The sequence below is a fragment of the Thermobia domestica genome, chromosome 9, assembly GCF_964235325.1.
Source record: "Thermobia domestica chromosome 9, izTheDome1.hap1.1, whole genome shotgun sequence".
Lineage (NCBI taxonomy): Eukaryota > Metazoa > Arthropoda > Insecta > Zygentoma > Lepismatidae > Thermobia > Thermobia domestica.
The window spans coordinates 43527978-43554191 of record NC_137462.1 but is presented as its reverse complement, the minus strand read 5'-3'; the positions used below and the strand labels follow the sequence as shown (position 1 = coordinate 43554191).

Genomic DNA, 26214 nt, shown 5'->3' with positions numbered 1-26214 from the left:
CATTTTTTGGGGTCTGGCTCAAGGACTATATGCATCATGGAGCAAAATGATAGTCAGCCTAAGGAACTCCTCACCTTTCAAATCTGATGACTAGTTATTTCCATCATGCAAAGAGATGCAGCACGAGAAATTTTTTTAGTTAGGGTTCGTCTTTGTTTATTATTAGCGATGCCGATGAAGTCGTCATTCAAGTCATTTTCGGATCGTTGCCCCTTTGTAGTGGCAGTTTAGTACTTTAGTGTTTGTGTTTGGACTTTCCGGAAGGATATTCCCCGTGATGAACTCTCCGTCGGACCTGATGTAAAACCGAGTTATTTTAATCATCTTCCTCCTTCTTTTTCTTATTTCTGGTTCAAAAATTGTAGATTACAAGAAAGAAAAGAGAAAAAAGTGAACTCCATAAAAACCCACGGCATGATAAGGTAAGTTGCGTATTCAGATATAAAAATTAGGTTTTTCCGCTGTAGGCATTCTTTACAGTTTACACATATGTATGGATATCAATTTGCTTCTTAAGTTTCGTTGTTTCCTTTTCACCTGTCAGAATGAAGCGGAAAAACACGTGATCGTTTTTCTCTTTTATTGCTTATATGTATATGTAGAGAGGCACACCTTTGATGGGTCAGTGCCGATGCCGAACAGTTCCGCGCTGGCGCTGGGACAGAGAGGCTGGCTTTCACACGCAGTCTCTAACCAACACTGGCGGAGTTAAGCACGGCCTTGGCTGAGGTGAAATATCTTCTAGGCTCTGTAATAAGCACATAACCAGCAGATGAACGGCGCAGAGGATGGATGCTTTTTGCGGTGGCCCCAACAATGCCACCGTACAATGGTGGCAGAATAGTTGTTTCTTGGACATCGCGATTATTGCCTCAGGAGCATTGTTTATTAACGCGGTCTTCATTGTCTTGATTGTATATAGTTGTCGATCGGCGACTAAGAACAAAACTAACAATGAAGATGAAAATAATAAAAATAGTATCGCACTAGTGACCGAATTTCTCCCATGTCATTCGGCACGATGGTTGTTGACCTTCTTTCTGTTTCTGGCATCATTGGCAGAAAGTGGAGACGCTATTTTGGCCGAAATATCGAAACCTTATCAGCCTCTGCACGTGGTAGTGTCAGCTGCAGTGTGTTTAGTGGTTTCCTGTGTGGTGTTTTTGTGGTATCACAAAGTGGAGGTGTGGGGCAAACCTTTGTATCTAGTGGTGTCGCAAGTGTTCTTTGTCTGTGCAGCACTTATTAGGGCTGGGAAAATCTGGCAACTATTAGACGTCGGCGTCGACTTTCATCATATTAGACTTCATATTAATATAATTTTGATTGTCTTGTATTCAGCTTTAGGATTACTGGATGGATGGCTTCTCTTAAAGCATGTAAGTATTCAGATATTTTTCATTTACAATTTTAGTTAAAAACGGAGCATGCATTTCTTTTAACGCCTTTCAAATCTTTGCAACACCATGTGGTCGAAAAAAAATGTCATACGAGTGGTGATCGAGCAACCCATCTCACATGAGAGGTACTTGGAGGCGGGTTTTAGGGCATAATTTGGGTACATGAGAATATTTGGGCGGGCGTAATTTGGCATTGAAAATGATATAATTAGACTTTAGAATAAGAAATTTGGAAGGGGGAATGCAAAATTTCTGGGGTAGAATAATATATTTTGGGGGTAGAATGATAAATTTGGGGGACAATGTAAGTGTTGGGGGTTTCGCCTAAATCCTTTGTGGAAGGGGGATGGGGACCTCTGCTTCTAAAGGTTCCAAGCTATCATATACGAAACACATTTTCTTCCATTCACTCTCCTCTTTCGTTCTCCCTCTCCGCCCCTCTCTAAAAGTTTTTTTTTAAACAAAACAAAATATGACGTTTTTGGTTAGAAAGCCCTCGATTTCTTCATACCTACGAGCTGCGCGTCAACCACTGGCGTCTCTGGCATGTAAAATTTGGGGGGGACATCAAAGAAACTGATTTAAATGGTACTACCTAGCCCAACCTGTTTATTATCTTTGATTCCATGTGTTATCTTTCTGCTTACCTTCACGGACCCCCTGAGATATATTAAGAACTTTGTTACCTATTATATTGCAAATAAATAAAATAATTATTACTTATATGTAGTTCTGTCGTTAGTAAATAAATTAAATTAGAATAAAATATTAAATATTTTGTACTTCAAAATATTGGGGGGACGCGCCCCCTCGTCCCCCCGCCATAGACGCCCATGGCGTCAACAGTTAGCAAATTTATAGCTAACGGCAAAGAATTTTAGGGGTGCGTTTTGTGGTGATATCTAACTATGGAACCGCGACAAAGGCGTCCAAATTAAAAAGAATACCTCTTCAGGAAAATGTAAGGATATTTTACCGTATTTCTCCCGAATTTATATATCGTTACACATATATGCAGTATCATTCAAGGGTCTCCGGTGGCTCAGCAACAGAGCTTTCACCTCTGTTGCGTGGGGTTCTTGGTTCGATTCCAGCTCGTTCCAAGTGAGCTTTGTGGTGGACAAACACCGTGTGCGTGGGTTTTCTAGGGATTCTGCCGTTTCCTCCTATTTTCTTTAGTCCTCCATTTCGTTCATTTCTCATCATCACCATCTCCTTTAACCTAACCGACAGTAACGTGGGACGTAAAACTTAAAGATTTCATTTCATTTTATTCCGTCTGATTCGAAAGCCTGCTTCATTCTGAAAACAAAGATGTACAAACTAGAAGTGTTAAAATTCGAATAATGAAATTCGAAAGCCTGCTTCATTCTGAAAACGAATATTCGGACATTCAAATAACGAATATTGCTATAATTGTAACATCACTATTACAAACCATGAAACTAAAAGGTAATTATCTAATTAAGATTGTAGTAGCAGCTTCCTATGGCCTGTCGAGAACACTTTCAAATCTAATTACCAAAGTTGTTAGAAAAACAGTCATAAACTTTGTATGCTCCGTTTACATTTATTGAGAAAAAGAAGATTGTTCTTTTTTAACGTTAGAAGAATTAGATTTATTTATCTGGATTTATGAGAATTATGTGGACACAGGCGCACACTCAGAAATTTTTGTTGGGGAGTAAAGCTTTGGAGGGGTCCAGTACTAAAACCCACTACATCTATGTAGTATTGAATGGGCATTATTCTGTACCTAATACTGGTGCCCCCCCCCCCCAATTGTCTATCCGTAGGTGTTCTTCCATGAAAAATCTTCTTTTCGATTAATGTTACCCCCCTCATCAAACATATTTATATAGATTTTAACCCCCCAAATATTTCAATGACGCAGTTTGCGTCATAGCCCCCCCCCTTGTGGGCACCCCTGCCTAATAAGTAATTGTAAGATAATTGCATCTAGCCATATTTTCAGAAAAAAATGATTGAACTATATAAGAGAAACTATATAAGAGAAAGAGAAAGAGTACAAATGAAGTATAAAATCAAATTTTCATTCTATAGCAATCATTTCCCTGTTAAACATATATAGTTTTATTAACAAGGTATATATATATATATATATATATATATATATATATATATATATATATATATATATATAAGGGCGCCCATGTTGTGGTTTCCAAGAGGGGGCAAGTATAAGCGACATTTCAAATATAGTTTCAAATTTTGGTGTAACTATTCTAAAAATTCTATTGGGTTTTCGATATTCCCAAGTATAATTTCCTCTAGGGGGGACGAGTGCCCCACCTTGCCCCCCTGATGGCACCCTTGTATATGTTGAGTTACGAAGTTTTGGCTGGGATCCGGACCCAGTGGGTGAGCTGCTGTGTAGACATTAATCTTTTAAGCAGTGAAAAGAGCTTCAGATAGAGCTTTGTCTAGTGTACTACCTTTGTTGCAAGACACATAAGATAATCTTCGGTGAGAATTCCAATTCATAAGTTCGTATCCCACATTCAACTCTAGATCTACGTCTCATACAGCCACGATGCGGAAGAAAAGATCCTAAACTTCAAACAAGCAATTCATTTTCCATTATCAGTATATTGGCCCATAGAACATAATTGTGGGAAGTGAAGTAAGTGTTAATAAATAAACATATCGTTCGTTTTTAATCATACACATTTCTGTGTTTTAATTTTTGCTTAGAAGGCGAGGTACAATAAGCATTCAAATTATCATTTTCAATGAAGATAGAAAGAAAGAAGATTATCACTTGTTTTAGTCTTAAGGGCGACGTTTCGCGGTGGCCTAGTGGTAGAACGTTACCTCTGGTGCATAGGATCTTTGGTTCTATCGCAGCTCGCGCCAAGTGAGCTTTGTGATGGACAAACACCGTGTGCGTGAGTTTTCTCGGGGTTCTCCCGTTTCTTCCCACTTTATTCCACCATTTCCTTCATTTCTGATTATCGCCGTCTCCTTTAGCCTAGCCGGCATAATCGTGGGACGTAAAACTTAAAGATTTCATTTTTTAAGGGTGACGTTTCAAAATATGTTGAGGAAGTGTTAGAAAACTATTTCTTATCTCCAACACAAGATGTCACTGGGTTCGTCAATCCAGCTGATGAACGAAGTTCTATCCTTTGATTCTGAAGGCTAGTTTTTACACCAATTAAAAAAAACAGCGATTAAAAACATATAAAAGTAGTGTCTGAAAAGTCGTTTAAATACCATGGTTTCTTTATCTACAGTGACGCATTAGTCGTCATAAAATCCAGAAATTATCCACTAAAACAGCTCATAAAAGACGTTGCAGTATATTAAAATACTCATTGAAATTGAAAATGTTTCAAAATATAATCCTTTCTGCATTTTAGAGTTCCTGGAATTTCTCATGTAATGACATAGGATCTAATGTTGCCAGATTGTAAAATTTTCTCGTGTTCATTTTCATTTATTGTCTTTCTCCGAAAATACGCTTTCCGTTAATTATGGCTTCTTTCACGTTGTTTCTCGGAACTTTCCTATATGTTATTTTGTGTCGTAGAATATATTTCCTCTTATTGGTTGGTTTGGAATTTAGCGCCACTTTCATGCGCCGAGGCTGTATGAGACATATACCTACAGTTTAGCATGGGATCCGAACCACATGAGTCCCCATCAGGAATCGTACCGAGTTTCCTGCTTCTTTTCCTTCTGGTTGGCTGAATTTGAATTTAGCATCCTTTTCAGCAGCGAGGATATATGACACGTAGATCTACGGCATGCCGTGGCACCTGAACCACATCAGATTCCCCCGGGAATCGAACTCGGATCTCCGAAAGCCGTATATTCACGAGGGAGTTTTCTTTTCTCTTTTTAATCATAGCCATGTAGGAAGGAAGTAGTTCGAAGAATACACTGTAAGAAATGAGGTGTTGAAACAACACAAAATGACTACCACTTTAGAGTGTTACTTGTGTGTTAATTCAGCACCAAGCACATCGCCTTCTGAACATATCAGAAATAACCCGTTACTACCTGGGAGAATTTGCATTGGTATTTCTCGTTTAATATGAGCAAAGCTTTGCAAAATATATTTGGCACTTATGCCAAGTAACAAATAATGTTCTATGCTTTCTGTAATCGATCACAATAATATTGTTGTAAACATGTGAATCGTCTAACAACAGTTACATAGACAACAGTTCTGCTATCTTCAGTACAGTTTAGTGTGTAAGCTTGTTTGGGCGTCTGCTAAGACACAAGAATAACAGATAAAAGAAAATAGATGGAAGAACTGCTATCTGTTTAACTGTTGTCAGATTATACACAGGTTTACAACAATATTATTGTGACCGGTTACAGAAAACATAGAATGTTATTAGTTACTTCTCATAAATGCGAAATAAATTTCGCAAAGCTTTACTCATACCAAACAGTAAAAAACGATTCAAATACTCACAACCAGTAACAAGGTACTTCTGATATGCTCTGAAGGCGATGGCTTGGTGTTGAATTGACACACAAGTAACACGCTAAAGTGGTAGTCATTTTGTGTTGTTTCAACACCGCATTTTTTACTGTGTAAGCTTGTTTGGGCGTCTGCTACATAAACACGGGCTATTGTTCGAAAATAAGGTAGAAGAAGACTCATTGTTCCTTTGTTTTTGCGCTAAAGTGTTGGTGGTTGTAACAATTGATTTGTAAATTACAACTCTACCGCAGCTATTCGAGTATTCAGCTCGTGTCAGACTGTGATTGTCGCAATAGGCTGTTCCAGGTGCTGATTGAGTCCCGCAGTCACTTTTGCCGCATTTGATCTGGTCCTTGGTGATATCTCCTTCAATGGTTGATGATCCCTTTCACTGAAGCTTCTTTTGCGTCCACTATTACTATGCGGCTATGTTTTTCATTGGGTTCTCTATGTCATTAATTCATTGAACACTGTTTCTCGCAACTGTTATCAAACCTCACACATGCTATATGTTGCAAACAGACGTTTCCATTATTTTGATAACCAGCTGTAGCTTCAGTGTTAAAAAGGACATTCAACTGTAATCAATCAAAGGAAGTAGTAGTTTTCTTTGTTTTTTCGTGACTAGTGTATGTAGTTACCTATCTAACCCAAACATTACGTCAACACAAAATTACGTTTTTCGTAGTAAGTTATGGCTATTGGAGAGTACATTAAAGTCTCTTAAAAATCATTTGTGCGTTGTTATGTTAGATTTATGTACAAGTTGATAATGAATAGGGAGTCATTGGCAGACAAGTGCTCAAGAAAATAATTTGCTTTTAATTCTTCGGGAAGTGGTGCAAACATGATCACAATTATGATGAAGTTAGTGAGTTTTTTTTTGTCTGTAACTTGTTTCCCAAGCAGTGCCACTGGCGTAAATCCCAGGGGGATGAGGGGGACATATCCCCCAATCTTGGAACTGGAGAATTATCACCCCCAATAAATAATCCGATTTGAAATGTGATTTTCATCTATACTGTAGATGAAGATTGTTGTGGATGCCTAGAAGAAACATACCAATTATAAATATGCATGTATTCAATTTCAAGTTGTGTTCACGGCACTGATTTGTAATACTGATATCTACCAGTACTTCATCTACATCGCCTGATATATAACATACAACAGGTTTACCTCAGAAATCAGATTCATCTACTGTAATATGAGTCTTCCTCCCCAGAATAAACCTCAAATCTACCCGCCTCCCAATGTGAAGACAAGTCTGCCCCCCCTTATCCTCCATAGCATTGTTTTTCAACTTCATAAATATTTTGAACATGACTTTAAAAAAATATTATGAGAACGGCCTTATCCATCCCCTCCCTCCAACGTTGAAGACAGATTTGCGCCGCTGAGCAATGCACTTCCATCTAGACAAGATAACCTGTTCATAAACTGAATAAAAAGAAAATGATAATAAATAATAACCACTGGCGTGGCATTTCTTTGCAAGCCTGAGCCTGCTTCAGCGCTATCTATTAGCGAGGCGGAACTACATCCAGCCTTGCAACCACACGTAGTCTCAGATGCATCAGAGCTTTTTAAATTCACGTTTCTCCCCAGTTTACCTTACTACGCTGAATGGACGCCAAAAATTGGAATGCACCAGCCGGGATTCGAACCCGGAACCACTCAGACGTGAGCCCAATGCTCTAAGCAGTAGACTACGGATCCTCCTAACATAGAAAAATACACGACTATTTATTATTTTAGTATTCATATCCTAACAGCACAAGATGTGCTAGGCATGTGCCAGTTAGGTGTCCCAGCTACTTTTTAGGTACCCGACACTTGGCATATATGATATTCATGGGCTAAGTATGTACTTCAGCTACCTACAGTTTTAGGTACTTGTTACACCTAATTGATATTTGCAACTATGTACCACAAATATATATCTGGCTCAGTTTCGAACCCTAACAGTCATTTGTTTTTATGTGGTCACTTGGGACACGTTCTTTAGGTACATGTTGTTTCAGATATCCTAACAGCACAAGATGTGCTAGGCATTCGCCATTTAGGTATTCTAAATTCATCTCCCACATTTGTTGCTTCTTTTTCTAAGCGATTGTGTACTAGGAGCAATAAACGCATCAACTTTATTAGATGGCAACTGTCGCCGATCATTTGAAAGTGAATATGGAAGAACCATGAAATAAAGTAAATAGACACTCGTCAATGTTTTATAAAATTACATGGCGAGCAGGTTTTATCTACTCCCAAAAGGTTATAGTCAAATATATGCGGTTAAAGGAGCACTCTGATTAGCCGAATGCAAAAGACCTCAATAATTTATCCCTCTACAAGTGACGTTCTCTTCATCGCCTCTGTAGCCAGTCGGAAGAGCACGCGGCTAGTAACGTTCCCCAGGTTCATATCAGGCATGTGCCTAGTCATGGGTAAATTCTCGGGAAGATATTTTTCGAGAATATTCCCGGGAAGATTCGCAAAATGGAAATTTTTCCAGGAATTTATGTACAATCACAAAGAAAATTGCATTCTATTACTATATTATGGTTTCAAAGTTAAATTCGGTTTTTATTACAGTATATTATTACACTTGTCTCCAGAGGATTCTTTAAAATGTGTATTCTGAACGGTACTATGTTATTTTATTATATTTAGAGAGTACGCATAAATGTATATTTACTTACAATATGTTTTATGGGAGTAAATAGGCCTATGTTGTGAAAAAACATTTGGTAAAGGAAGTCCTCATACTTTTACACTGCTAACCAGTTTAAATTTCTATGTTAGTGGATATTCTAAACTCGATATTATAAACATATTAAATTTTTAAATGTTATAAACAAATTAGGTTGGGTAACTGCCAGAAAACACAAGTCTCACCATTTTGTCAACATTTGCGCATATATATTCATGCCCACAATAATTGCTAGATACTAACTAATATTTATCATTTTGCACCTAACATTGCCACACACGATCTTTCTTCCTAACTATTTCTCGAAATTTCATGCGTTAATTCACATGTAAGAGAAGTCCGAGTACCTCTTCAGAAATTCGAGTCAGAAACAGTAGACAGACCGACGTCTATTACTAACGATGGTTCGATGTGTATTAATTGTACTTTATTCGTATTTCTACACAATTTCTACATTACTTTACAAACTGGTTCCTCTTCATCATTTGTAAATTAGTACTTTGCTACTTTTTAGTGAAAATGGAAATGGAACTAATAAATCATATTATTAGTTATATAAAGTACAGTCAACGAATTTTATTTTTTTAACGTCCAAATTATTTAAAGCCTAGAAGTAAATCATAATAAATGAAAATAAAGTAATTAGTCATACGGTTCTTATAATTTGGAAGATAAAGAAATGGAAATAAATTCCTTCCCGGAATTTATATGCCAGGGAAAAAACGGGAATATTCCCATTTTTTATTTTCCTTCCCACCGGGAATATTCCCACTGCCCATCATTACATGTGCCTAGGGGCGGACATAGACTGTGACTATCACTTGCCATCCATGTGATTTCTTTCTCAGAAGTATATAAGGCACATACTGGACACATTCCCATGTACCTGAGGGAACATGATAGGCATATGCCTGCTATGTAATTGTGCTGTTAGGGTACTACAGGGTGTCCAATATACAATGCAACCCGGAGTTTGGGATAGTAGAACTTTTGAACCTGAAGCGATACACAAATAATGGTTATATCAAAATGAAGCCTTGTTCATGCATATATTTTTAAACTAGGAAGCAACGATTGAAGTACACTAGGAACCACACATTGTTGTCAGATGTAACCAAAGGTGTAAATATATATATTTTACAAAACATGTAAATTGAAACGTAACTCATACGTATGGATGTCCTGTCATTAATTTTCAATTTGTTTAGTTGGAGTAGCTTGGAAACTATGGAGCAGAAAAAAGAATTTTTCATTTCCACCGATAACTAATCGGATGGGGCCTCCTAAGGAGGAACTAGTAAAATCATAGTCTTCATGAATTAACACTCTGAATTGAGAACTTTGCTGACGTTTCAGTGCATCAAAAGGTGTGTTAAGGATCTGTCTACATTATCCAATTCCTGAAAAGAACGAAAGTGGTGGAATGAAGAAAGTGGGAGGAAACAGGAGAACCCCAAGAAAACCCACACACACAGAGTTTGTTCACCACAAAGTTCACTTAGTGCGAGCTGGGATCAAACGAAGGACCTCATGCGCCAGAGGTGAACGCTTTACCACTGAACCACCGCGCCTCCGGGGTATAAGATGATCTATAAAGCCTAGAGTGTTGTTGTTATTTAGAATTAGTTTAACCTCAAATGTAAGATTTTTCTTGTTAAAACTCTCAAAATATTCGTGATGTTAAAACCTGACATACTTGGGGCATAAGACGGTATATAAAGCCATAAGACGGCAGGGTGTTGTTGTTTGACATCAGTGTAACCTCATGGGGCATAAGACGGTAGACTATTGTTGTTATTTGGCAGTCAGTTTAACTCCAAATGTAAGATTTTCTTGTTAAACCTCACAAAATATTGGTGATGTTACAAAAAACCTCACATACTTTGGGCATGAGAGGCTATACAGGGTGTTTCAAAACATCGACAACGTTTGGAACGTGATTCCTGACTCCAAGATAAGACAAAAAGTATAGACAACTATACTAAGCGAATCGTCACAGAAATGACAACAGCGTCGGGAGCGTACCTGTTAGTCCAGTGACTAAAGGAAGTTTCAACACAAGCGGTGGACTGGCCCGCCAGGCAATCAAGATATACAGGGTGTTTCAAAACGTTTGGGAGGTGATTCCTGACACCAAGATAAGACGAAAAGTGTACACCAGCCTGGGTGCACAAATGCTTCCTTTCGGCGTTATATGCTGCCGAAAACATAAAAAATGAACTTTAAAGGCCCATAGCTCTAATACACCTACCGTCGTCGTGTCAAAACCTCACTTTGGAACTAACATGTGCCCTATCCAAATATCCATGTTTCAAAATCTTGCAGTACTTCCACAACAATTTTTATAGAGGTAATTGGTGATTACTTCAAATTATATGCCCGTAGCCAAAATCCCTCTATAAAAAAATGTTGCGTGAGTATCGCAGTAGTCTGAAACATGTATTTTTGGATAGCATATATATTAGTTCCCAAGTGAAGTCTTGATCCGACTACGGTAGGTCCCATAGCATTGGAGCTATGAATCTTTTAATTTCATTTTTTCATGTTTTCGACAGCCTATAACTTCGAAAGGAAGTAGGGTCTATTTGTGTATCCAGGTTGGTGTATACTTTTTGTCTTATTTTGGTGTCAGGAATCACCTCCCAAACATTGTCGGTGTTGTTTTGAAACACCCTGATAAAGCCTAGAGTATTGTTATTTGGCATTAGTTTAACCTCAAGTGTTTTCATTACACCTTAAAAAAATATTGGTGAGGTAAAAACCTTACATATTTGTGTTATGAGAGTTTATATATTACTGACCACCCTAACTGTTTCGCGTGATCCTCTTTAGTGTCTTTACCATCGTTTGTTTATATTTCTCTTAGACCTAATTCTCGTAGTTGTGATACAAGTAAAATTAAGAAAACCAGTTAGTTAGCGTTTATTTCTTTTTTCTAATTTCTCTGTTACGTTAGTTGTGGTTCTCGCATGTCTGATTTCCATAACCCGTGACACCTCGTTAATGGGAAAGTTGTTCTGTCTCTGCCACTTAGCTTTCTTCTTTTTTTAAAAAAAAAATTTGCAGTTTTTATAAACTTTTCTTAGCTAACTTCCTTCTTCTAACATAAGTTTAAAATTATTTTTCTTATTTCTTTTGGTGCGTGACTGTAATTTCGGGAGTCATATCTTACAATGAAGTAGTAGCACATACAGAATTTCATAACGAGGAATGGTTTGAAGCGCCTAAGGGCATATCGTTGATATTTTAAATAATAATAATAATAATAATAATAATAATAATAATAATAATAATAATAATAATAATAATAATAATAATAATAATAATGTCAGTCCAAGTGAACTATGTTTAAAGTATAATTTCCAACTGTTAAAATACTTCCTCGCTTTGGCTATTTTATGAACATAGTGGAAAATTTAGATATTTTAGAATTTAAGCCTTCCGCCTTAGAGGTGGAATTTTTGGAAACGAAAGAGCACGTGATCCAATTTCCCTTAGAATACGCACTTTAATAAAATATTATTATTATTATTTATTTATTTTTTTTTATTTATTTTTTTTTTTTTTTGGAAAGACCGTTTTTACTTCAGACCGTTAGATATTTTTAGGCTTTCCTACAGAGTGAAAAGGTTGAAAAGTACTGTGTATCTTAAAGCATACTGTGGTACAAGGTATGTTTACTGCTATGAATATTGCTAGGAATTAAATTTTCAGCCATGTTGGATTCATTATTGTTCCTCTAAATAGAGGGAATCAGTATATGGTAGCAAATACAGCTCCTATAGATAACAATAAAAATGTGTTACAACTTAATAAGTGTCTTGAAGGACAATGTAATTGTTTACGCGTATTTCAACAAAAATAAATACATAAATAGAAACTGGCATTTTGCTACTATAGTTCACAAGACTTAACTCACTTGCCACCTGTATGATAGTTACTATCGCCGTCTTATTCATTGACGAGAATTTAAAATGGTTCGATTCCCGATCGATCTGCGTGTGCTTGATAACTAAGGAGAGAGTCCTAATTTGATCAGTAGGTTATCAACCTCCCCATCTATCGTCAGACTATATATACAACAACAATAGCAGACGGACGTCTATTGAATTTGACTCTCTTCACACGTTCTAACAGGCCAATTAAACGCTTTGACAGCAAGCGAGTCAAATTTAATCGTACCGACTATAATAGAGTTATTATATACTTCGTAGACAACTGTGAATGTCAATATCTTAATTTAATTTTTAAACGAAGCTCAATTTCGGAATCATTATTGCTTGGTTCGAAATTGGACACTGAGACAAAAGATTTACTAAAATGGGCGTAGATTCTTTAATTGTAGTGTCTGCATATGATTTATAAATAGTGTGTGCATTACTGTTAGGACTCTGTATGTGTAACCTGTGCGTGGGGAGAAATTAAACGTGCATTACATAAATAAATAACCTACTGCAGCAAAATAAAATCTTTCAACGAACGACATACGTTTTAACACCATAAAAATTCGTTTTTCTCGATTTTCTCAAAAACTGTTCATCAGAATTTACTCTGAAGCACATTATTTTGTTCGTCTCGACGTGGTCTATCGGTTAATATATGGTATGTCTTATCTTTGCACAGTATTATACAGGGTGGTCCAAAAGTGTGGAAACATATCAATAAGTGGTAAACGCTGCAAAATATACCCAAAGTAATAATGTAGGTGAAAAATAGGGATGAGGAAATTATTGAGAACACATCGCAAGGACGTCCGCCATCTTGAATTTTACCTAATTGTCTTAAAACCATGTAATATGTCATTTTAAGAGCAATTTTTTGTAGAAATTGAATGGTATTGTTATTTGTGCTCTAGCACTGACGATTATAACTGTTTCTTTGTTGTGTTTCCAATAAAAGAGATTAGTCATATGGCAAGTACCATACACTGACTGATGTTAACAGTTTGTTCCGCTTTCCGGTCGAGTGTCAGATCATTCTGAGTTCCTAGTTACGTAAAACGCTGCGAAAAGTGTCGGCTGCAATGCTGGAACATGAATCTATAATTTGTTTCTTGAGATGCTGAACATCTCTGATTTTCTCTGCATACACAACATATTTCACACGGTTCTACAGATAGTAGTCGAGTGAGGTTATGTGAGGAGAACGTGAGGGCTATTTCACAACACCCCGCCGACCAATCCACTCATTAGGAAACTGATGAACGAGGCACTCACAGAAAAAGGTACCGTAATGGGATGGGGCGCCATCGGGCTGGAAAACCCTAGGAAATGACAAATCCTCCGATAGCAGTGATAGCAAGATTTTGTTTTCTAATATGCCCAGATAGCCCATTTCCGTTAGGGTCCCGTCGATAAAGAATTGACCCACAACGCAAGTCCTCCATACACCAGACGATACCATCACCTTGCCGAGAACATTTGCGGAAGCGTAAAACCAATACAGATACTATTCAACCAGTACTGCACGTTCTGTTTATTTACTTCGCCTGACACGTAAACGTTTACCTGATCAGTAAACGATACGTCACAAGCAGATATGGGGTTTTGTCGTAGCTGCTCTGCTCTGTTCTGTCGTGGCTCATTGAGCAAACTCTACGGAATAATTTAGATTATCATCTGTAAGATGTTGGTGAAACTACAGCTTACAAGGATGCCACTAATTCATTAACTCATGCATATGATTGAGGTGCGACTAATACCCCTTTCACGAGCTACACTACACATGCTTCTCTTGAGTCTTTTACTGAATTATGCCAACACTGCCACAGTTGTCTCGTCTATTGGAATTCGTAGTCTACCAGTCTTGGGTCGATTTGCAACAGATCCGGTTTCTTGGAATTTCTTCAGCGTTTAGAACACAGTACTATTGCTGATGGGAGTCCATTCCGGATGACGGCGGTTAAAATCGTCTGCAGTCACCCTAGTGTTTCGTTCTCTAGAGATCATTACGATTTCAATGCACTCTGCATGCGTCAAGGACTATCTTCTGGTAGTGAGACAGCTGCAACGATACAAAGAAACAGTTACAACTTTATAATGGTTAGAACTAGAGCAAAAATAATAGTGCCATTCAATGTCTACGAAAATTTGCTATCAAAATGGCATATCACATGCTATGATTTCCATTTTAGGAGAATTACGTAAAATACAATATGGCGGATGTCATTGTCATGTGTCTTCAAACATTTTCCCCTATACCTATTCTCCATCTACATTCTTACTTTGGTTATATCTTGTAGTAGCAGCGTTTGTCACTTATTAGGACGTGTCCAATTTTTTGGGCCACTCAGTAGTTAAACAAAGAAACTAAAGTTTAAGACATAACCATAATGTTGAGCTATATTTTATTAACCTTAGTGTATACTGTTGTTTTCTTAGTATTTTAATGAGAAGCTTGATTAGTGTCTGCCTAAATATCAGTTTCATCTTAATGCGAGGTGTGATCAAAAAATACGGAGACCTATCTAGTGTGTCTCATCTTTGGACATTTTTTGTTTGTTTAACGCTAATAATTTTTTTAAAGAATTTCTTATTGGTAAATGTGTGACTATAGGTGCACTCTTAACCACAGTGGAGGAGCTGTCAGAATATAAATCCGAAAAACAATGAAAGAAATTTTTAGCCTCTCCTGTTGCACGTAATGTTTAACACTTTTAACTTTTCTATTTGTTTGTTAAAAAAAAAGAGGTGTAAACCAATTACACATTTATGTCGTGTTAGTAAATTAGTTAGAAGTGTTTAACTACCACTTTTATAAAAAAGAATTTGTGTGTGTGTGTGTTCTAATAAGTCCCTGTCACACAAGCGTATAGCAAAATTTAATATTTGAAATGAGACATCTTTTAAAATGAAATAAAATCTTTGGAATTAAGTAATATCACACTGTTAGACTAAAGGAGACGGTAATAAATTCAACTAAGGGATAATATAATAATTGGTGGAATGAGGAAAGTGATAAAAAAAATAGAATAACCACGAGAAACCCTTCAAAAACGATGTTGTCCATTAAAACCTCATATGGCCTGAGATGCTACCAAACATCTCTTACAGCAGAAATTAGCTCTTTCTCATATTACTACCAACAGAATTTAGCCAACATAATGAAAGATTATTATTCATAATCTGTCTGGTCAATCACTTTACTGAAGTAATGATATAGTAAAACGTAAGACAAGTATTTTATGTATTAGGGTTGCCAACTGGTCGGTTTTTGACCGGCCTGGCCGGAAACATTGCTGTCATTTTGATTAAAGCCGGTGACCGGACAGACTTTCTTACCAGCCTTTTTATGACCGGTTTTTTTAAATTTTTATATACTCCGAAGAATAGATTTAAGAAATAACTTTCATTCTGTAAATCCAAAACTGTCACATTTCACCATAATCTGTTTAGATAATTTTAAAGAGATGACAGGGATTGTATCAGGGAAAATTTGAAATTTATTTGTAAGGAATTTTATATTTATTGAGAGTGAGAAAGGACTTCTTAAAGCAATTTCCTATAGTTGAAGTATAAGTTTAAAGAATAAATTTCATTTTTCAAATCCAAAATTGTCATGTAAGGATTAATATACTTTTCTTTATCTGCTTCGATAATTTTAAATAAGTGGCAGTTACTGGTAAATACAATAAAATGATCAATGTCGATTTCAGTTTCTCATTTAAAGCACAACATATATATTAAGCTTATTAGTGAATGTATTAAGGATATGCGGAATACAGATGCTAATGCACTTTTGTTCACGATAGTACATTTCCTTTCCATGGGTAGGTCCGAACAGAGATACTTCACACTTAGATCTATATCATTGGTAATTTTGAGGGGGTGCCGGTTTTTTATTTTCCAGAGTTGGCAAGCCTATTACGTATTCATTCAAAAATTGACAATAACTAACGATATTCGATTTCTACAAATTTAAAATCTTTACTTGACACATTTTAATATAATCTTAAGCCAGAAATTTTCAGAACGTTATACTTTTTCTCTGTTTTCTGTGTTAAACTAATATGTTTGTAACTTATTTTGTTTTCAATGATATAAAGAGGTTTCTAAAAATTATTAAAATATCAATTTCGTTTTGTTTTCTTTTTAATGTGTGGCAACAAAGCTTATGAAAATGGCGAGGGTACAAGAGAAAACACAGTGTGTGTGTCTTGGTATGCTGAACTGAAATCAGGTGTGTTGTTGCAGCGAAACTTCAAACGAGTGTACAGAAAAAGTACTTCCTGATGTCAGGAGTATATAGAGTTGGTACAGCAAGTTTCTAGCTACCGGGAGTGTCTGTGATATGCAAAGAAGTGGCCGGCCACCAGTGAGCCCAAACACAGTGCGAAGGGTCTTACAACCTGGAGAGAAGTCCAAGAAAATCGATTCCGTGGCGGTCGCTAAAGTTGGGAATTACCCTGTCAACAACGCGCAAGATAATGCGTAAACATTTGAAAGCCAAAAAGTACAAGATTAAAGTTGTGCATGAACTGCCAGAAGAAGATCAAAACACGAGACTGGACTTCTGTGAACTGATGCTGAAACAACTGAATGATGACAAGGAACTTCTGCAGTTCCTCGGGGTTCTCAGATGAGGCAACTTTCCATGTTTCAGGAAGGGTAAACATTCACAACTGTTTTGTTTGGGGAACTGAAAACCCTCATGAATATGAGACGCACGAAAGAGACAGCCCGAAAGTGAATGTGTGGTAGGGATGCGCACGGGACGAGTCGAGACGGAGTTTTCCTGAAAAATTCGAGTCGAGACACAGGCCTTCCAATAGATAAATATACCTTTGTCGAGTCGAAACGTCACTTTTACAGCACATTTTCGAGACAGAGACAGCCTCAAATCTTGTTTCGTGCGCATCCCTAATGTGTGGTGTGCCGCATCAATGGACGACCTCCGGCCATAGTCCCGTTTTTCTTCGACGAAAACATTGTGACTTCAAATGCTTACAAATTTCCTGATACCCGAATTGGTTAGGTTTGGAATTAAGAATCGCATCTACTAGCAGCAAGACGGACTGCCGCACATTTTGCACAAGTCGTTAGGGACCGAGTCGACGGACCTTGGTTACGGACTACCTTGATCGTGAGCTACCTGGCATGTTGATTGAGAGTAGACTTCCGTCCCTTTGGTCCCCCAGGTCCCCCGATTTAACACCCTGTGATTTTTTGTTATGAGGTCACGTTTAGACACAGGTATATGCGGAAAAGTCAAAGGATTTGCAGGCCCTGAAAGCTAAGATTAGTGAAGTGATCCATGACATTTCTGACGACGCCAGACGGAATAGCATTCATGGATTTGGTCGGAGATTGCAGGAATGTATGGATGTCATCGGGGCCCAGCTGGAGGTGTGATGATGATACAAAATGTAAGTCTCAATAACGATCTTAACATTTATTTCACTACAATATCATTATTTTTAAAAAAAAGAAAAAAAAAGCGTTATAAGCATTTGTTTTATAGCATGAACTTTATAACAGCCCTATATATTGTACAAAACGAAGAGAAGTCTTATGAAGTTTCTTGAGATCTGTATATTCTATTTTTATGTTTGGTTAATACAGTTTTATAAATTTTAAATCTGTACTTCTTAGGCCAAGAAATTGAAATGGACATAATGATTTTTTCCCTTCTTTTCCACCCTCTAAAAATATCCAAGTAATACGTGTGCAGGACTCTTGCAGGTTGGCCTTGGTCTTGGGCATGTCTTGCAGGTATGGTCTTGGTCTTATATCGCGATCCCTAGTTTTGATCTCGGTCTTATATGCAAGACGAAGACAAAGAGTCTTGTACTCATCACTGGTATCTGGCAGTTCGATAAATTTTTGAATAAATATATCACAATATTTAGAAATGTATTTACTTAAAGTACCATGTATCAAGAAATTCTCTGGGTTTGAATTAAATAAACACACATGCATACACCTTTAGTACACATAAGTTTTAGATTTTGTTTATATAGAAAAATCCTGTATTAAAGGCAAAACAAGACACATACTTAAATAGTTTTCAAGGCGTAGACACCAATGCTTTGGTTCAATTCAACAAAATAATACCTGAATTTATACATAGAAATAATTGTTGTTTTTAATGGTTCACGCTATGTCAGGGTCTTCCTTGTCTCCTGCACCACATTCACGTTTAATCCTCGAAATAGTTGAGGGTGGGGGAATGAAGTGCATCATCCTCTATTTCTCGTCCCACTTCTCCATCCTGCCTTCATCACTTGATGACCCACATTTTTTAACTGTTGCAAGCACGACACCATTGTAGTCCGTTCTGTAAATACGTTCCTTCACATGAAGCGCAAGGAGCTTACGAGGGCCCCTGGCATGTCACAGGCCATTAAATACAATTTTCAAGAAATTCAATACTTGTAATTAATAAATTGGACCAAAATATGTTAGACACATTTAAGATGTTTTGAGAGAAATATGGGCGCGTGTCTGGTGTAACTTACTAGTGTACGTATAATACAAAAAGTAATGTGTTTGTTTAAACAACAACAACAAAACTTAATGATTTAATTAATTGGTTTGTTAATATGTATTTACGTTCTTTGCCAGCAGCGAGTCTACATTGACGAGACCAAAGCGAGATCGGAACCAGAGTAGAGCGTTCGAGTCTCTCGTCGGGAATCGAAACTAGGTCCTCGTGCACCAAAGTGTAGCCGCTAAATTATGGATGAGGGTAATCTTCGTTAATATCTTGACGGTGCTGAATATTTGTGCAATCTTTAATTTATAGCTCACTGATTTACATGGGCGTCTTTGGCGGGTGGAACGAGGGGGACGCGTCGTCCCCCAATATTTTGAAGTACAAAATATTCAATATTTTATTCTAATTTAATTTATTTACTAACGATAAAATAATATATAAATAATGACAATTATATTTATTTGGAATATAATGTTCAGGCTGTGAAACGATTATAACAGAGTTCGTAATATACCTTAGAGGGTCCGTGAAGGTAAGCAGAAAGGTAACAAATGGAATCGAAGATTATAAACAGGTTGGGCTAGGTAGTACCATTTAAATCACTTTCTTTGATGTCTTCCCCCCCCCCAAAAAAAATTACATGCCATAGACGCCAGTGCTGATTTATATGGATAATAATGTTGCTGTTTCCTTTGAAATGAAGTGAAATTCTAATGATGTGATTTCACTGATTTCTGCTTCGAATCTTTATAAATTCAAAATGAATTTGTAAATATGCATTTAACATTATTTAAATTAAATTTAATTATTAAATATTTGAATTATGCACCGTGTCTACAAATGTTATACAAAAGTAACATGGGGCCGCGGTGGCTTAGTGGTAGAGCGTTCACCTCTGGTGCTTGAAGTCCTGGGTTCGATCCCAGCCCCCGCCAAGTGAACTTTGTGGTGGACAAACACCGTGTGCGTGGGTTTTCTCGGGGTTCTCCCGTTTCCTCCCACTTTCTTCATTCCACCCTTTCATTCATTACTCATCATCACCGTCTCCTTTAGCCTAACCGGCATAACTGTGGGACGTAAAATTCAAAGATTTCAATTTTCACAAAAATAAGAATTGATTGTGAAGAAACTATATTTGTAACAGTAATGTTTTATATCTCCATGAGTAAAGTACAGCTCACAGATGACGAGAAGAACCCTAAAACAGGGGAAGCGGGGAAAGGTCAACGACACGGTCAGATCCATTTTCGGTTTTTGAAATGTGGTCTATACTTAGATGTCGTCTGCTACTCCGGGTAGTCATCTGTGTGCTATTCCGTGATGTCATTTGAAACTCCTGTGCGAAAAGTGGGCGAGCCCATACCTACGTCACACTACTTCTGCTAGGGTTCTTCTCTTCATCTGTGAGCTGTATATGTTCAGGTTTATCGTCGCACGTCATTTGTTTCCAGTTGTTAGTTTCAGACGTCGGCATTGGAGGTGCGACTATTTATTTTCAGTGCTGCCAATTGGGGGAAAAGTCGCTAAATCTAGGGGATTCAACTTCGAAGATAGCAAAAAAAAAAAAAAAATCCGATTGGTGACTTTTTTGGAGATATTTAAATGATCATTTAGCAAATAACTTACAAAACTAGTGGCTTTTTAGTTGCGAACAGTTTGTCCTTCTGTAATGAAGCAGTGTTACGTCGAAGCAGTTTTGATATATCTTTTCTTTCTTTTGTTTTAATCAGCGCAGGCAACAACGAATTTAACTATACTCCACCCTACAATCCCACTTTGTTCTCTGACACTCTTTGCTTTCTAATGGAGAACAATTGAGGCGCTTTGAATAGTAAAGCACATATGATTTTATTATACACGCAAAGTAATAATAATAATAATAATAATAATAATAATAATAATAATAATAATAATAATAATAATAATAATAATAATAATAATAATAATAATAGAAATCTTAACAATAATAATAATAAACTAATAAATAGAGGAAAGTTTTCTTAATTTTGCCCTTATAAAGAACGTTTAAAATACATTTTTATTACAGAGCCTTTGTTGAGTTCGTTCTATCACCTGGGAACACCTCAATTCCAACCTTCAATCTCCCGTTACCAGAGCTTCCATTATAATGCACACCTAAAATAGCATTACAGATAGTAAGAAGCAGGCCCGTATTCAGGGGGGTCTAGGGGGCCGACCCCCCTAAATTTTTGGTCGCCCCCTAAAATTTTCACGGTAGGCTTGCAAATGAACTTTAATATGGTTGGATCTGCCCCCCTACATTTTTGGGCTGGCTACGGGTCTGGTAAGAAGTAGCTTTAGAAGTGTGAGTTAAAGTAAAGTGTATGTTACATTCTTTTTAACCTTTGTAGACTAAATTTATATGCATTTTTTTAAAGATATTACATAACGTAAGTAGTCTGCTTTGTAGTATTAATTGTGTCGAAATATTATGGCCTCAATTTTTATCGATATTTTACTCTAAATTGGAGTTATTTCATTTCTTATTTAGCAACTTTTTTTGTGTCAAAATTTTGGCAACAATGTTTATCTTCATTAGTATTGCACCAGACCAGTCATCATGGAGTCATATACAAGTGCAGAGCGTGCATAATATTTAGGGTTGCCACTCGTCCAGGGAAATTCGGGACCGTCACAAAATCGAGATCTGCGTCCTGAAAATATTTCTTGGGACGATTAAATGTTCCAGATGTCAGTGAAGAAGAAAGGAAGGGAGTATCATAGTTTGCTTTTTTTCACAGGATTAGGTATAGGCCTATAATTATTATCTTCAACTTCTGAGTATGGCGATTCAAAAGTTGACAGTGGCGGAGAGGATCATGCTGACGTAAGCACATATACGAGTTAACAAATAACAGAAATAAAGTGAAAATTCAACGAAAACAGTTCTTTGAAGATAACAAATGCCGTCAAAACATATTGCCAATGAATTAACCATTTTTTTAAAAAATGAACAGACAGAGAACGTGTGAAAGGAAACATACCTTGATTGAACTAAAACAGACTCTGAAAGTTACGAAACACAACAGATCCTAAGATTTTTTTTAAAAAATAAAAGACAATTTTGCTTACTAGGGAGAGAGAATAAATCATCTCCTTACGTTTGCTTAACTAGGGAGGAGAAGGATCTACTAAAATTACTAAAAATGTGATTACGTAATACTTGAACTCTAATGAAAGAAAGTAAATTAGTATATAGCACTTCTTTTCATTTTAAGCATTTCAAAGGATCTTGTTATTTATAGTAGCGTCCTGGATTTTCATTATTGAAATATGGCAACCCTAACAATTTTGCTTGTGATTTGACGAATCTCAATCGCCTATAACCGTCCAACAAAATCATCAGGACCATAGGCGCCGACTCGAAGAAAATATTGGGGGGAGGGGAATGAATGAATGAATAAATAAATAAATAAATAAATAAATAAATAAATCATCATATTCAGCCGTTTTCTATCAACTACTTGATGAAGGCCCCCTTCCCTGCCCCAGATCTCGGTCTGTTACTCGGCTTTGAAATCCACGACCTAAGTCAAATTCGCTTAAAGGCATTAAAACAAATTTAAGTTCAAAGATTTGAGAACTTCACTGCAACTTTGTGCACCACATTCATCTTTACTTTTCGTATCAGTGTTGCCAGAGTGTTGGTTGAAGCTTTAGTGCTTTATTTAAAAAAAAATGTTTTGAAAACAGCATTTTCTATCGAATAAGAAGGCTGTTCCTAATATTGAATTAAAGGCACGACGAAGTTTACAACAGAAATAATTGCTCCTCTTTGTTAATTCTTCCTTGACTGGATTATATTGACGGGGCGAGGACCCCACCTTAAAATATGGGGGGGGGGGGCAAAACTGTTCTGCCCCTCCAAAGTCCGCGCCTATGATCAAGACTCCTTACTACAAACAGCTACCACAATCAAGAACTGTCATTACATGCTACAATCGCTTTATCGATACTGGTTATGTGCACACAGGACGGCGGATCAGGGTAGGTCTATAGTTTCTGAAGAGAGAGTTGAACAAGTTAAGGCAGGCATTTGTGCGTAGTCCATGTAAATCAACTAGTCGTGCCAACTTAGAATTGGGCGTTCCTAGATCTACAGTATGGAAGGTATTGCGTAAGCGACTGAAGTTTAAACCACACAAATTTCAACTTTTGCAAGGTCTGACTGATAGTGATAAAGCAGTTCGAGCGAAATGGTGTGAAGATATGTTGAACAGGTGTGAAACTCAGGATTTATGAACACAATTGTGTTTAGTGATGAGGCCACATTCCATACCAACGGTAAGGTCCATAGACATAATGTTCGTTTATGGGGTGATGAAAATCCTCATAAGGTGATAGAACATGCACGGGACTCTCAAAAAGTAATGTGTTTTGCGCCGTAAGCGTGAGCAAACTATACAGCTCCTCTTTTTTTTCACTGAGCTCACAGTCATAGGCATATCAGCAGAATATGCTTGACAACTATCTGATGCCACAATGCTGATTTCATTTTCCAACAAGATGGAGCACCTTCGCATATTCATCATCAAGTTACCGCCTATCTTAATCGTAAAGTACCGACTTGGATTGGTTGTGGGGGAACGATTCTGTTGCCTCTTCGTTCGCCTGATTTGACCCATAGATTTCTCTGTTCGGGGTTTCGTTAAAGAATGCGTGTGTGTTCGTCCTCTTCCAAGCAACGTTGATCCAGATAACACAGGCAGGTGCGACCATCAATGCCGAAATGATTCAAATAATTTAGCAGGAAATAGAGTTACCGACGTCTGATTCAGATAATTGCGCACGTGAATCGCGAAGCGTGCTGGTGCTCCATTCTGCTGTATCACAACAGTGTCTGTGATACCATTTTCTTCCAGCTGAGGCAGCAACCACTCATTAAGCATCTCCACCTAAAACCATCAGAAAACACCAATTAGGGGCACGCCCACTTGCGGACCACGCTGTATATTAAAACTTAATTATCATAAAGTAAGGGACATTTATATAGATTTGAGAGAGAAATCTGTAAATCATTAAATTCAAGTTCATTTCAAGAAAACAAAAATGATTTCCTTTATAAATCAATGAGATAACAAACAAACAAGCAAAGATGGTACAGGTGTTCGTTATAAGGAATCTCATGGCTATGTGATTAAAAAAAAAAACTAGGGCTATTAAAATTTTTAATAATGAATTCCTCGAATTATTCGAACAAAATTTGGTATTCGAATAGTTGTTCGAATAACGAATAATTATTCGAATAGTATATTAAAAACGAATATTCAACTAATTATAACAGCATAGCAAAAACTTTCACTCCTATAAAACACCCTGAATACTTTCCGAAATAAGAGTTCAAAGTGGGATACAAAATTTCATATTTTGATAACACCTATCTGTGGAGATGTTATTTAAAAAAAATGGAAACCAGATTCACGAATGGAAATATAGGGATTTATGATGAAAAAAAAAAAAAAAACATACAGCATCAATATACATAGAACATTTAATGCATGCGCCAAACCTTTTAAGTGCCAATAGAACATTCCCTGTGTATCCGTAATGTACGAGTTGTTGTGTAGTGTCTATGCAAATTCGTAAACTGCAGTCAAAAGAACATATATATGTAAGAGTATATACAGGGTGGAAGGTAACCACCGAAAAACTTTGGGAGATGATTCCTTATAAGAAATGAACGAAAAAAGTTCGGGTCGAGAAACGTCTAATTTCAGAGTTATGAAACGCCGAATATTCGAAAAATCACGTTTCGAAACGCCCTGACTTAGAAACTATAGGGTCGATCCCAAGCGGTTTAAGGAATTACACAGGAATTAGTATGCGCTCTATCTAAATATCCATATTTTACCGTCCTCCGTTATCGGCGAAACGAACTTAAAAAGGAAGTTGAGGTATAGGGATACTCCTTTAAGTACTAATGGTGCATTCGTTTCGCTGGTACCGGTGAATTCTGAAACATTGATATTTAGACAGAGCGCATACTAGTTAATGTCTGATTCCTTAAACCGCTTGGGATAGGTCCTATAGTTTCTAAGCCAGGGCGTTTCGAAACGTGATTTTTCGAATATTCGGCGGTTCATAACTCTGAAAGGAGACGTTTTTCGACCCATCTTTATTAGAACCTTTTTCTTTCATTTCATATAAGGAATCACCTCCGAAAGTTTTTCGGTGGAGTTACCTTCCACCCTGTATATATGGACAACAAAAAAGCACCATTATCCTATCGTGCTCAATGTGGATTCCCAGTATTTTCGTAATACTACTTTTAATTCCCAGTGTATTGAAATTTCCCCCGAAGAACATCTGAAATCATCACTGTTTGGCGGTATATTATAATTGGGTGAGTTGATCTTTGGAGTTGATGAACAAACATTAATGAAATACTATCGACCCATGCGAAATTTATCGTAACCTCTAGTTGTCTCTCTAGAACACTAAATCTACTGGAGTTACCCGAGTACGATTGTATCTGTGAACACGAGGGGATGAGGGGGACATGCCCCCTTAAATCTTGGAACTGGAGTAATTGTGGCCCCTAATAATCAGCTTTGAAATGTTTTTTGGGGGAGAGGAATGTAATGATTTGAGTCCGATTTCTACAAAGGAAAGTAAGATGAAATTGATGTCTTCCCAGAATAAGCCTCAAATCTACCCGCCTCTCAATGCTGAACACAACTCTACTGCCCTGATCCTCCACACCATTGTTTTTCAACTTCATAAATATTTTGAAAATCGATTTAAAAAAGAAAAAAATCATGGAAACAGTCTTATCCGTCCCCCATTGTTGAATACAGATTCGCGCTGCTGTCTGTGAATGGTTGCCAGGGGCGTCATTTAGGGGGGACAGGAGGGAGCAATTGCCCCCCTGAGTTTGAGATTTATATAGATTTTATAAATAGAATAGTAGTAAAACAGTGAAAAACGGGAAATTTTACTTATATCAATGGGTCTTGCCCCCCCAAGGAAAATCTGAAATGACGCTCCTGATGGTTGCTCCACTCCGATGATGCTGTTTTGTGTGTAAAAAACAAAAAATAATCGCGAATTTTAAATTGCCACAGATAGATATTGCACTTAATGTATAATTCATATGCAGCTGATAGCCAACAAAATGTGTCGAAATAATGAAAAGAATTATTTCTTTTTAGTTGTGGACTTTTTTTTTGTACTGTTGTGTTGTGTGT

The 26214-nt window shown here is 37.1% G+C and overlaps 1 protein-coding gene across 2 annotated transcripts in view; it reads left to right on the top strand.

Moving 5' to 3' along the window:
* The first annotated feature begins 661 nt into the window (after window positions 1-661).
* Sur (Sulfonylurea receptor) overlaps window positions 662-26214 on the top strand; it is a 224983-nt gene continuing 199430 nt past the window's right edge. For both annotated transcript variants that reach the window (XM_081771021.1, XM_081771020.1), the window contains exon 1: window positions 662-1379. In XM_081771021.1, the coding sequence (XP_081627147.1) occupies window positions 789-1379 (591 nt within the window). In that variant the 5' untranslated portion in view covers window positions 662-788. The remainder of the gene's footprint in view (window positions 1380-26214) is intronic.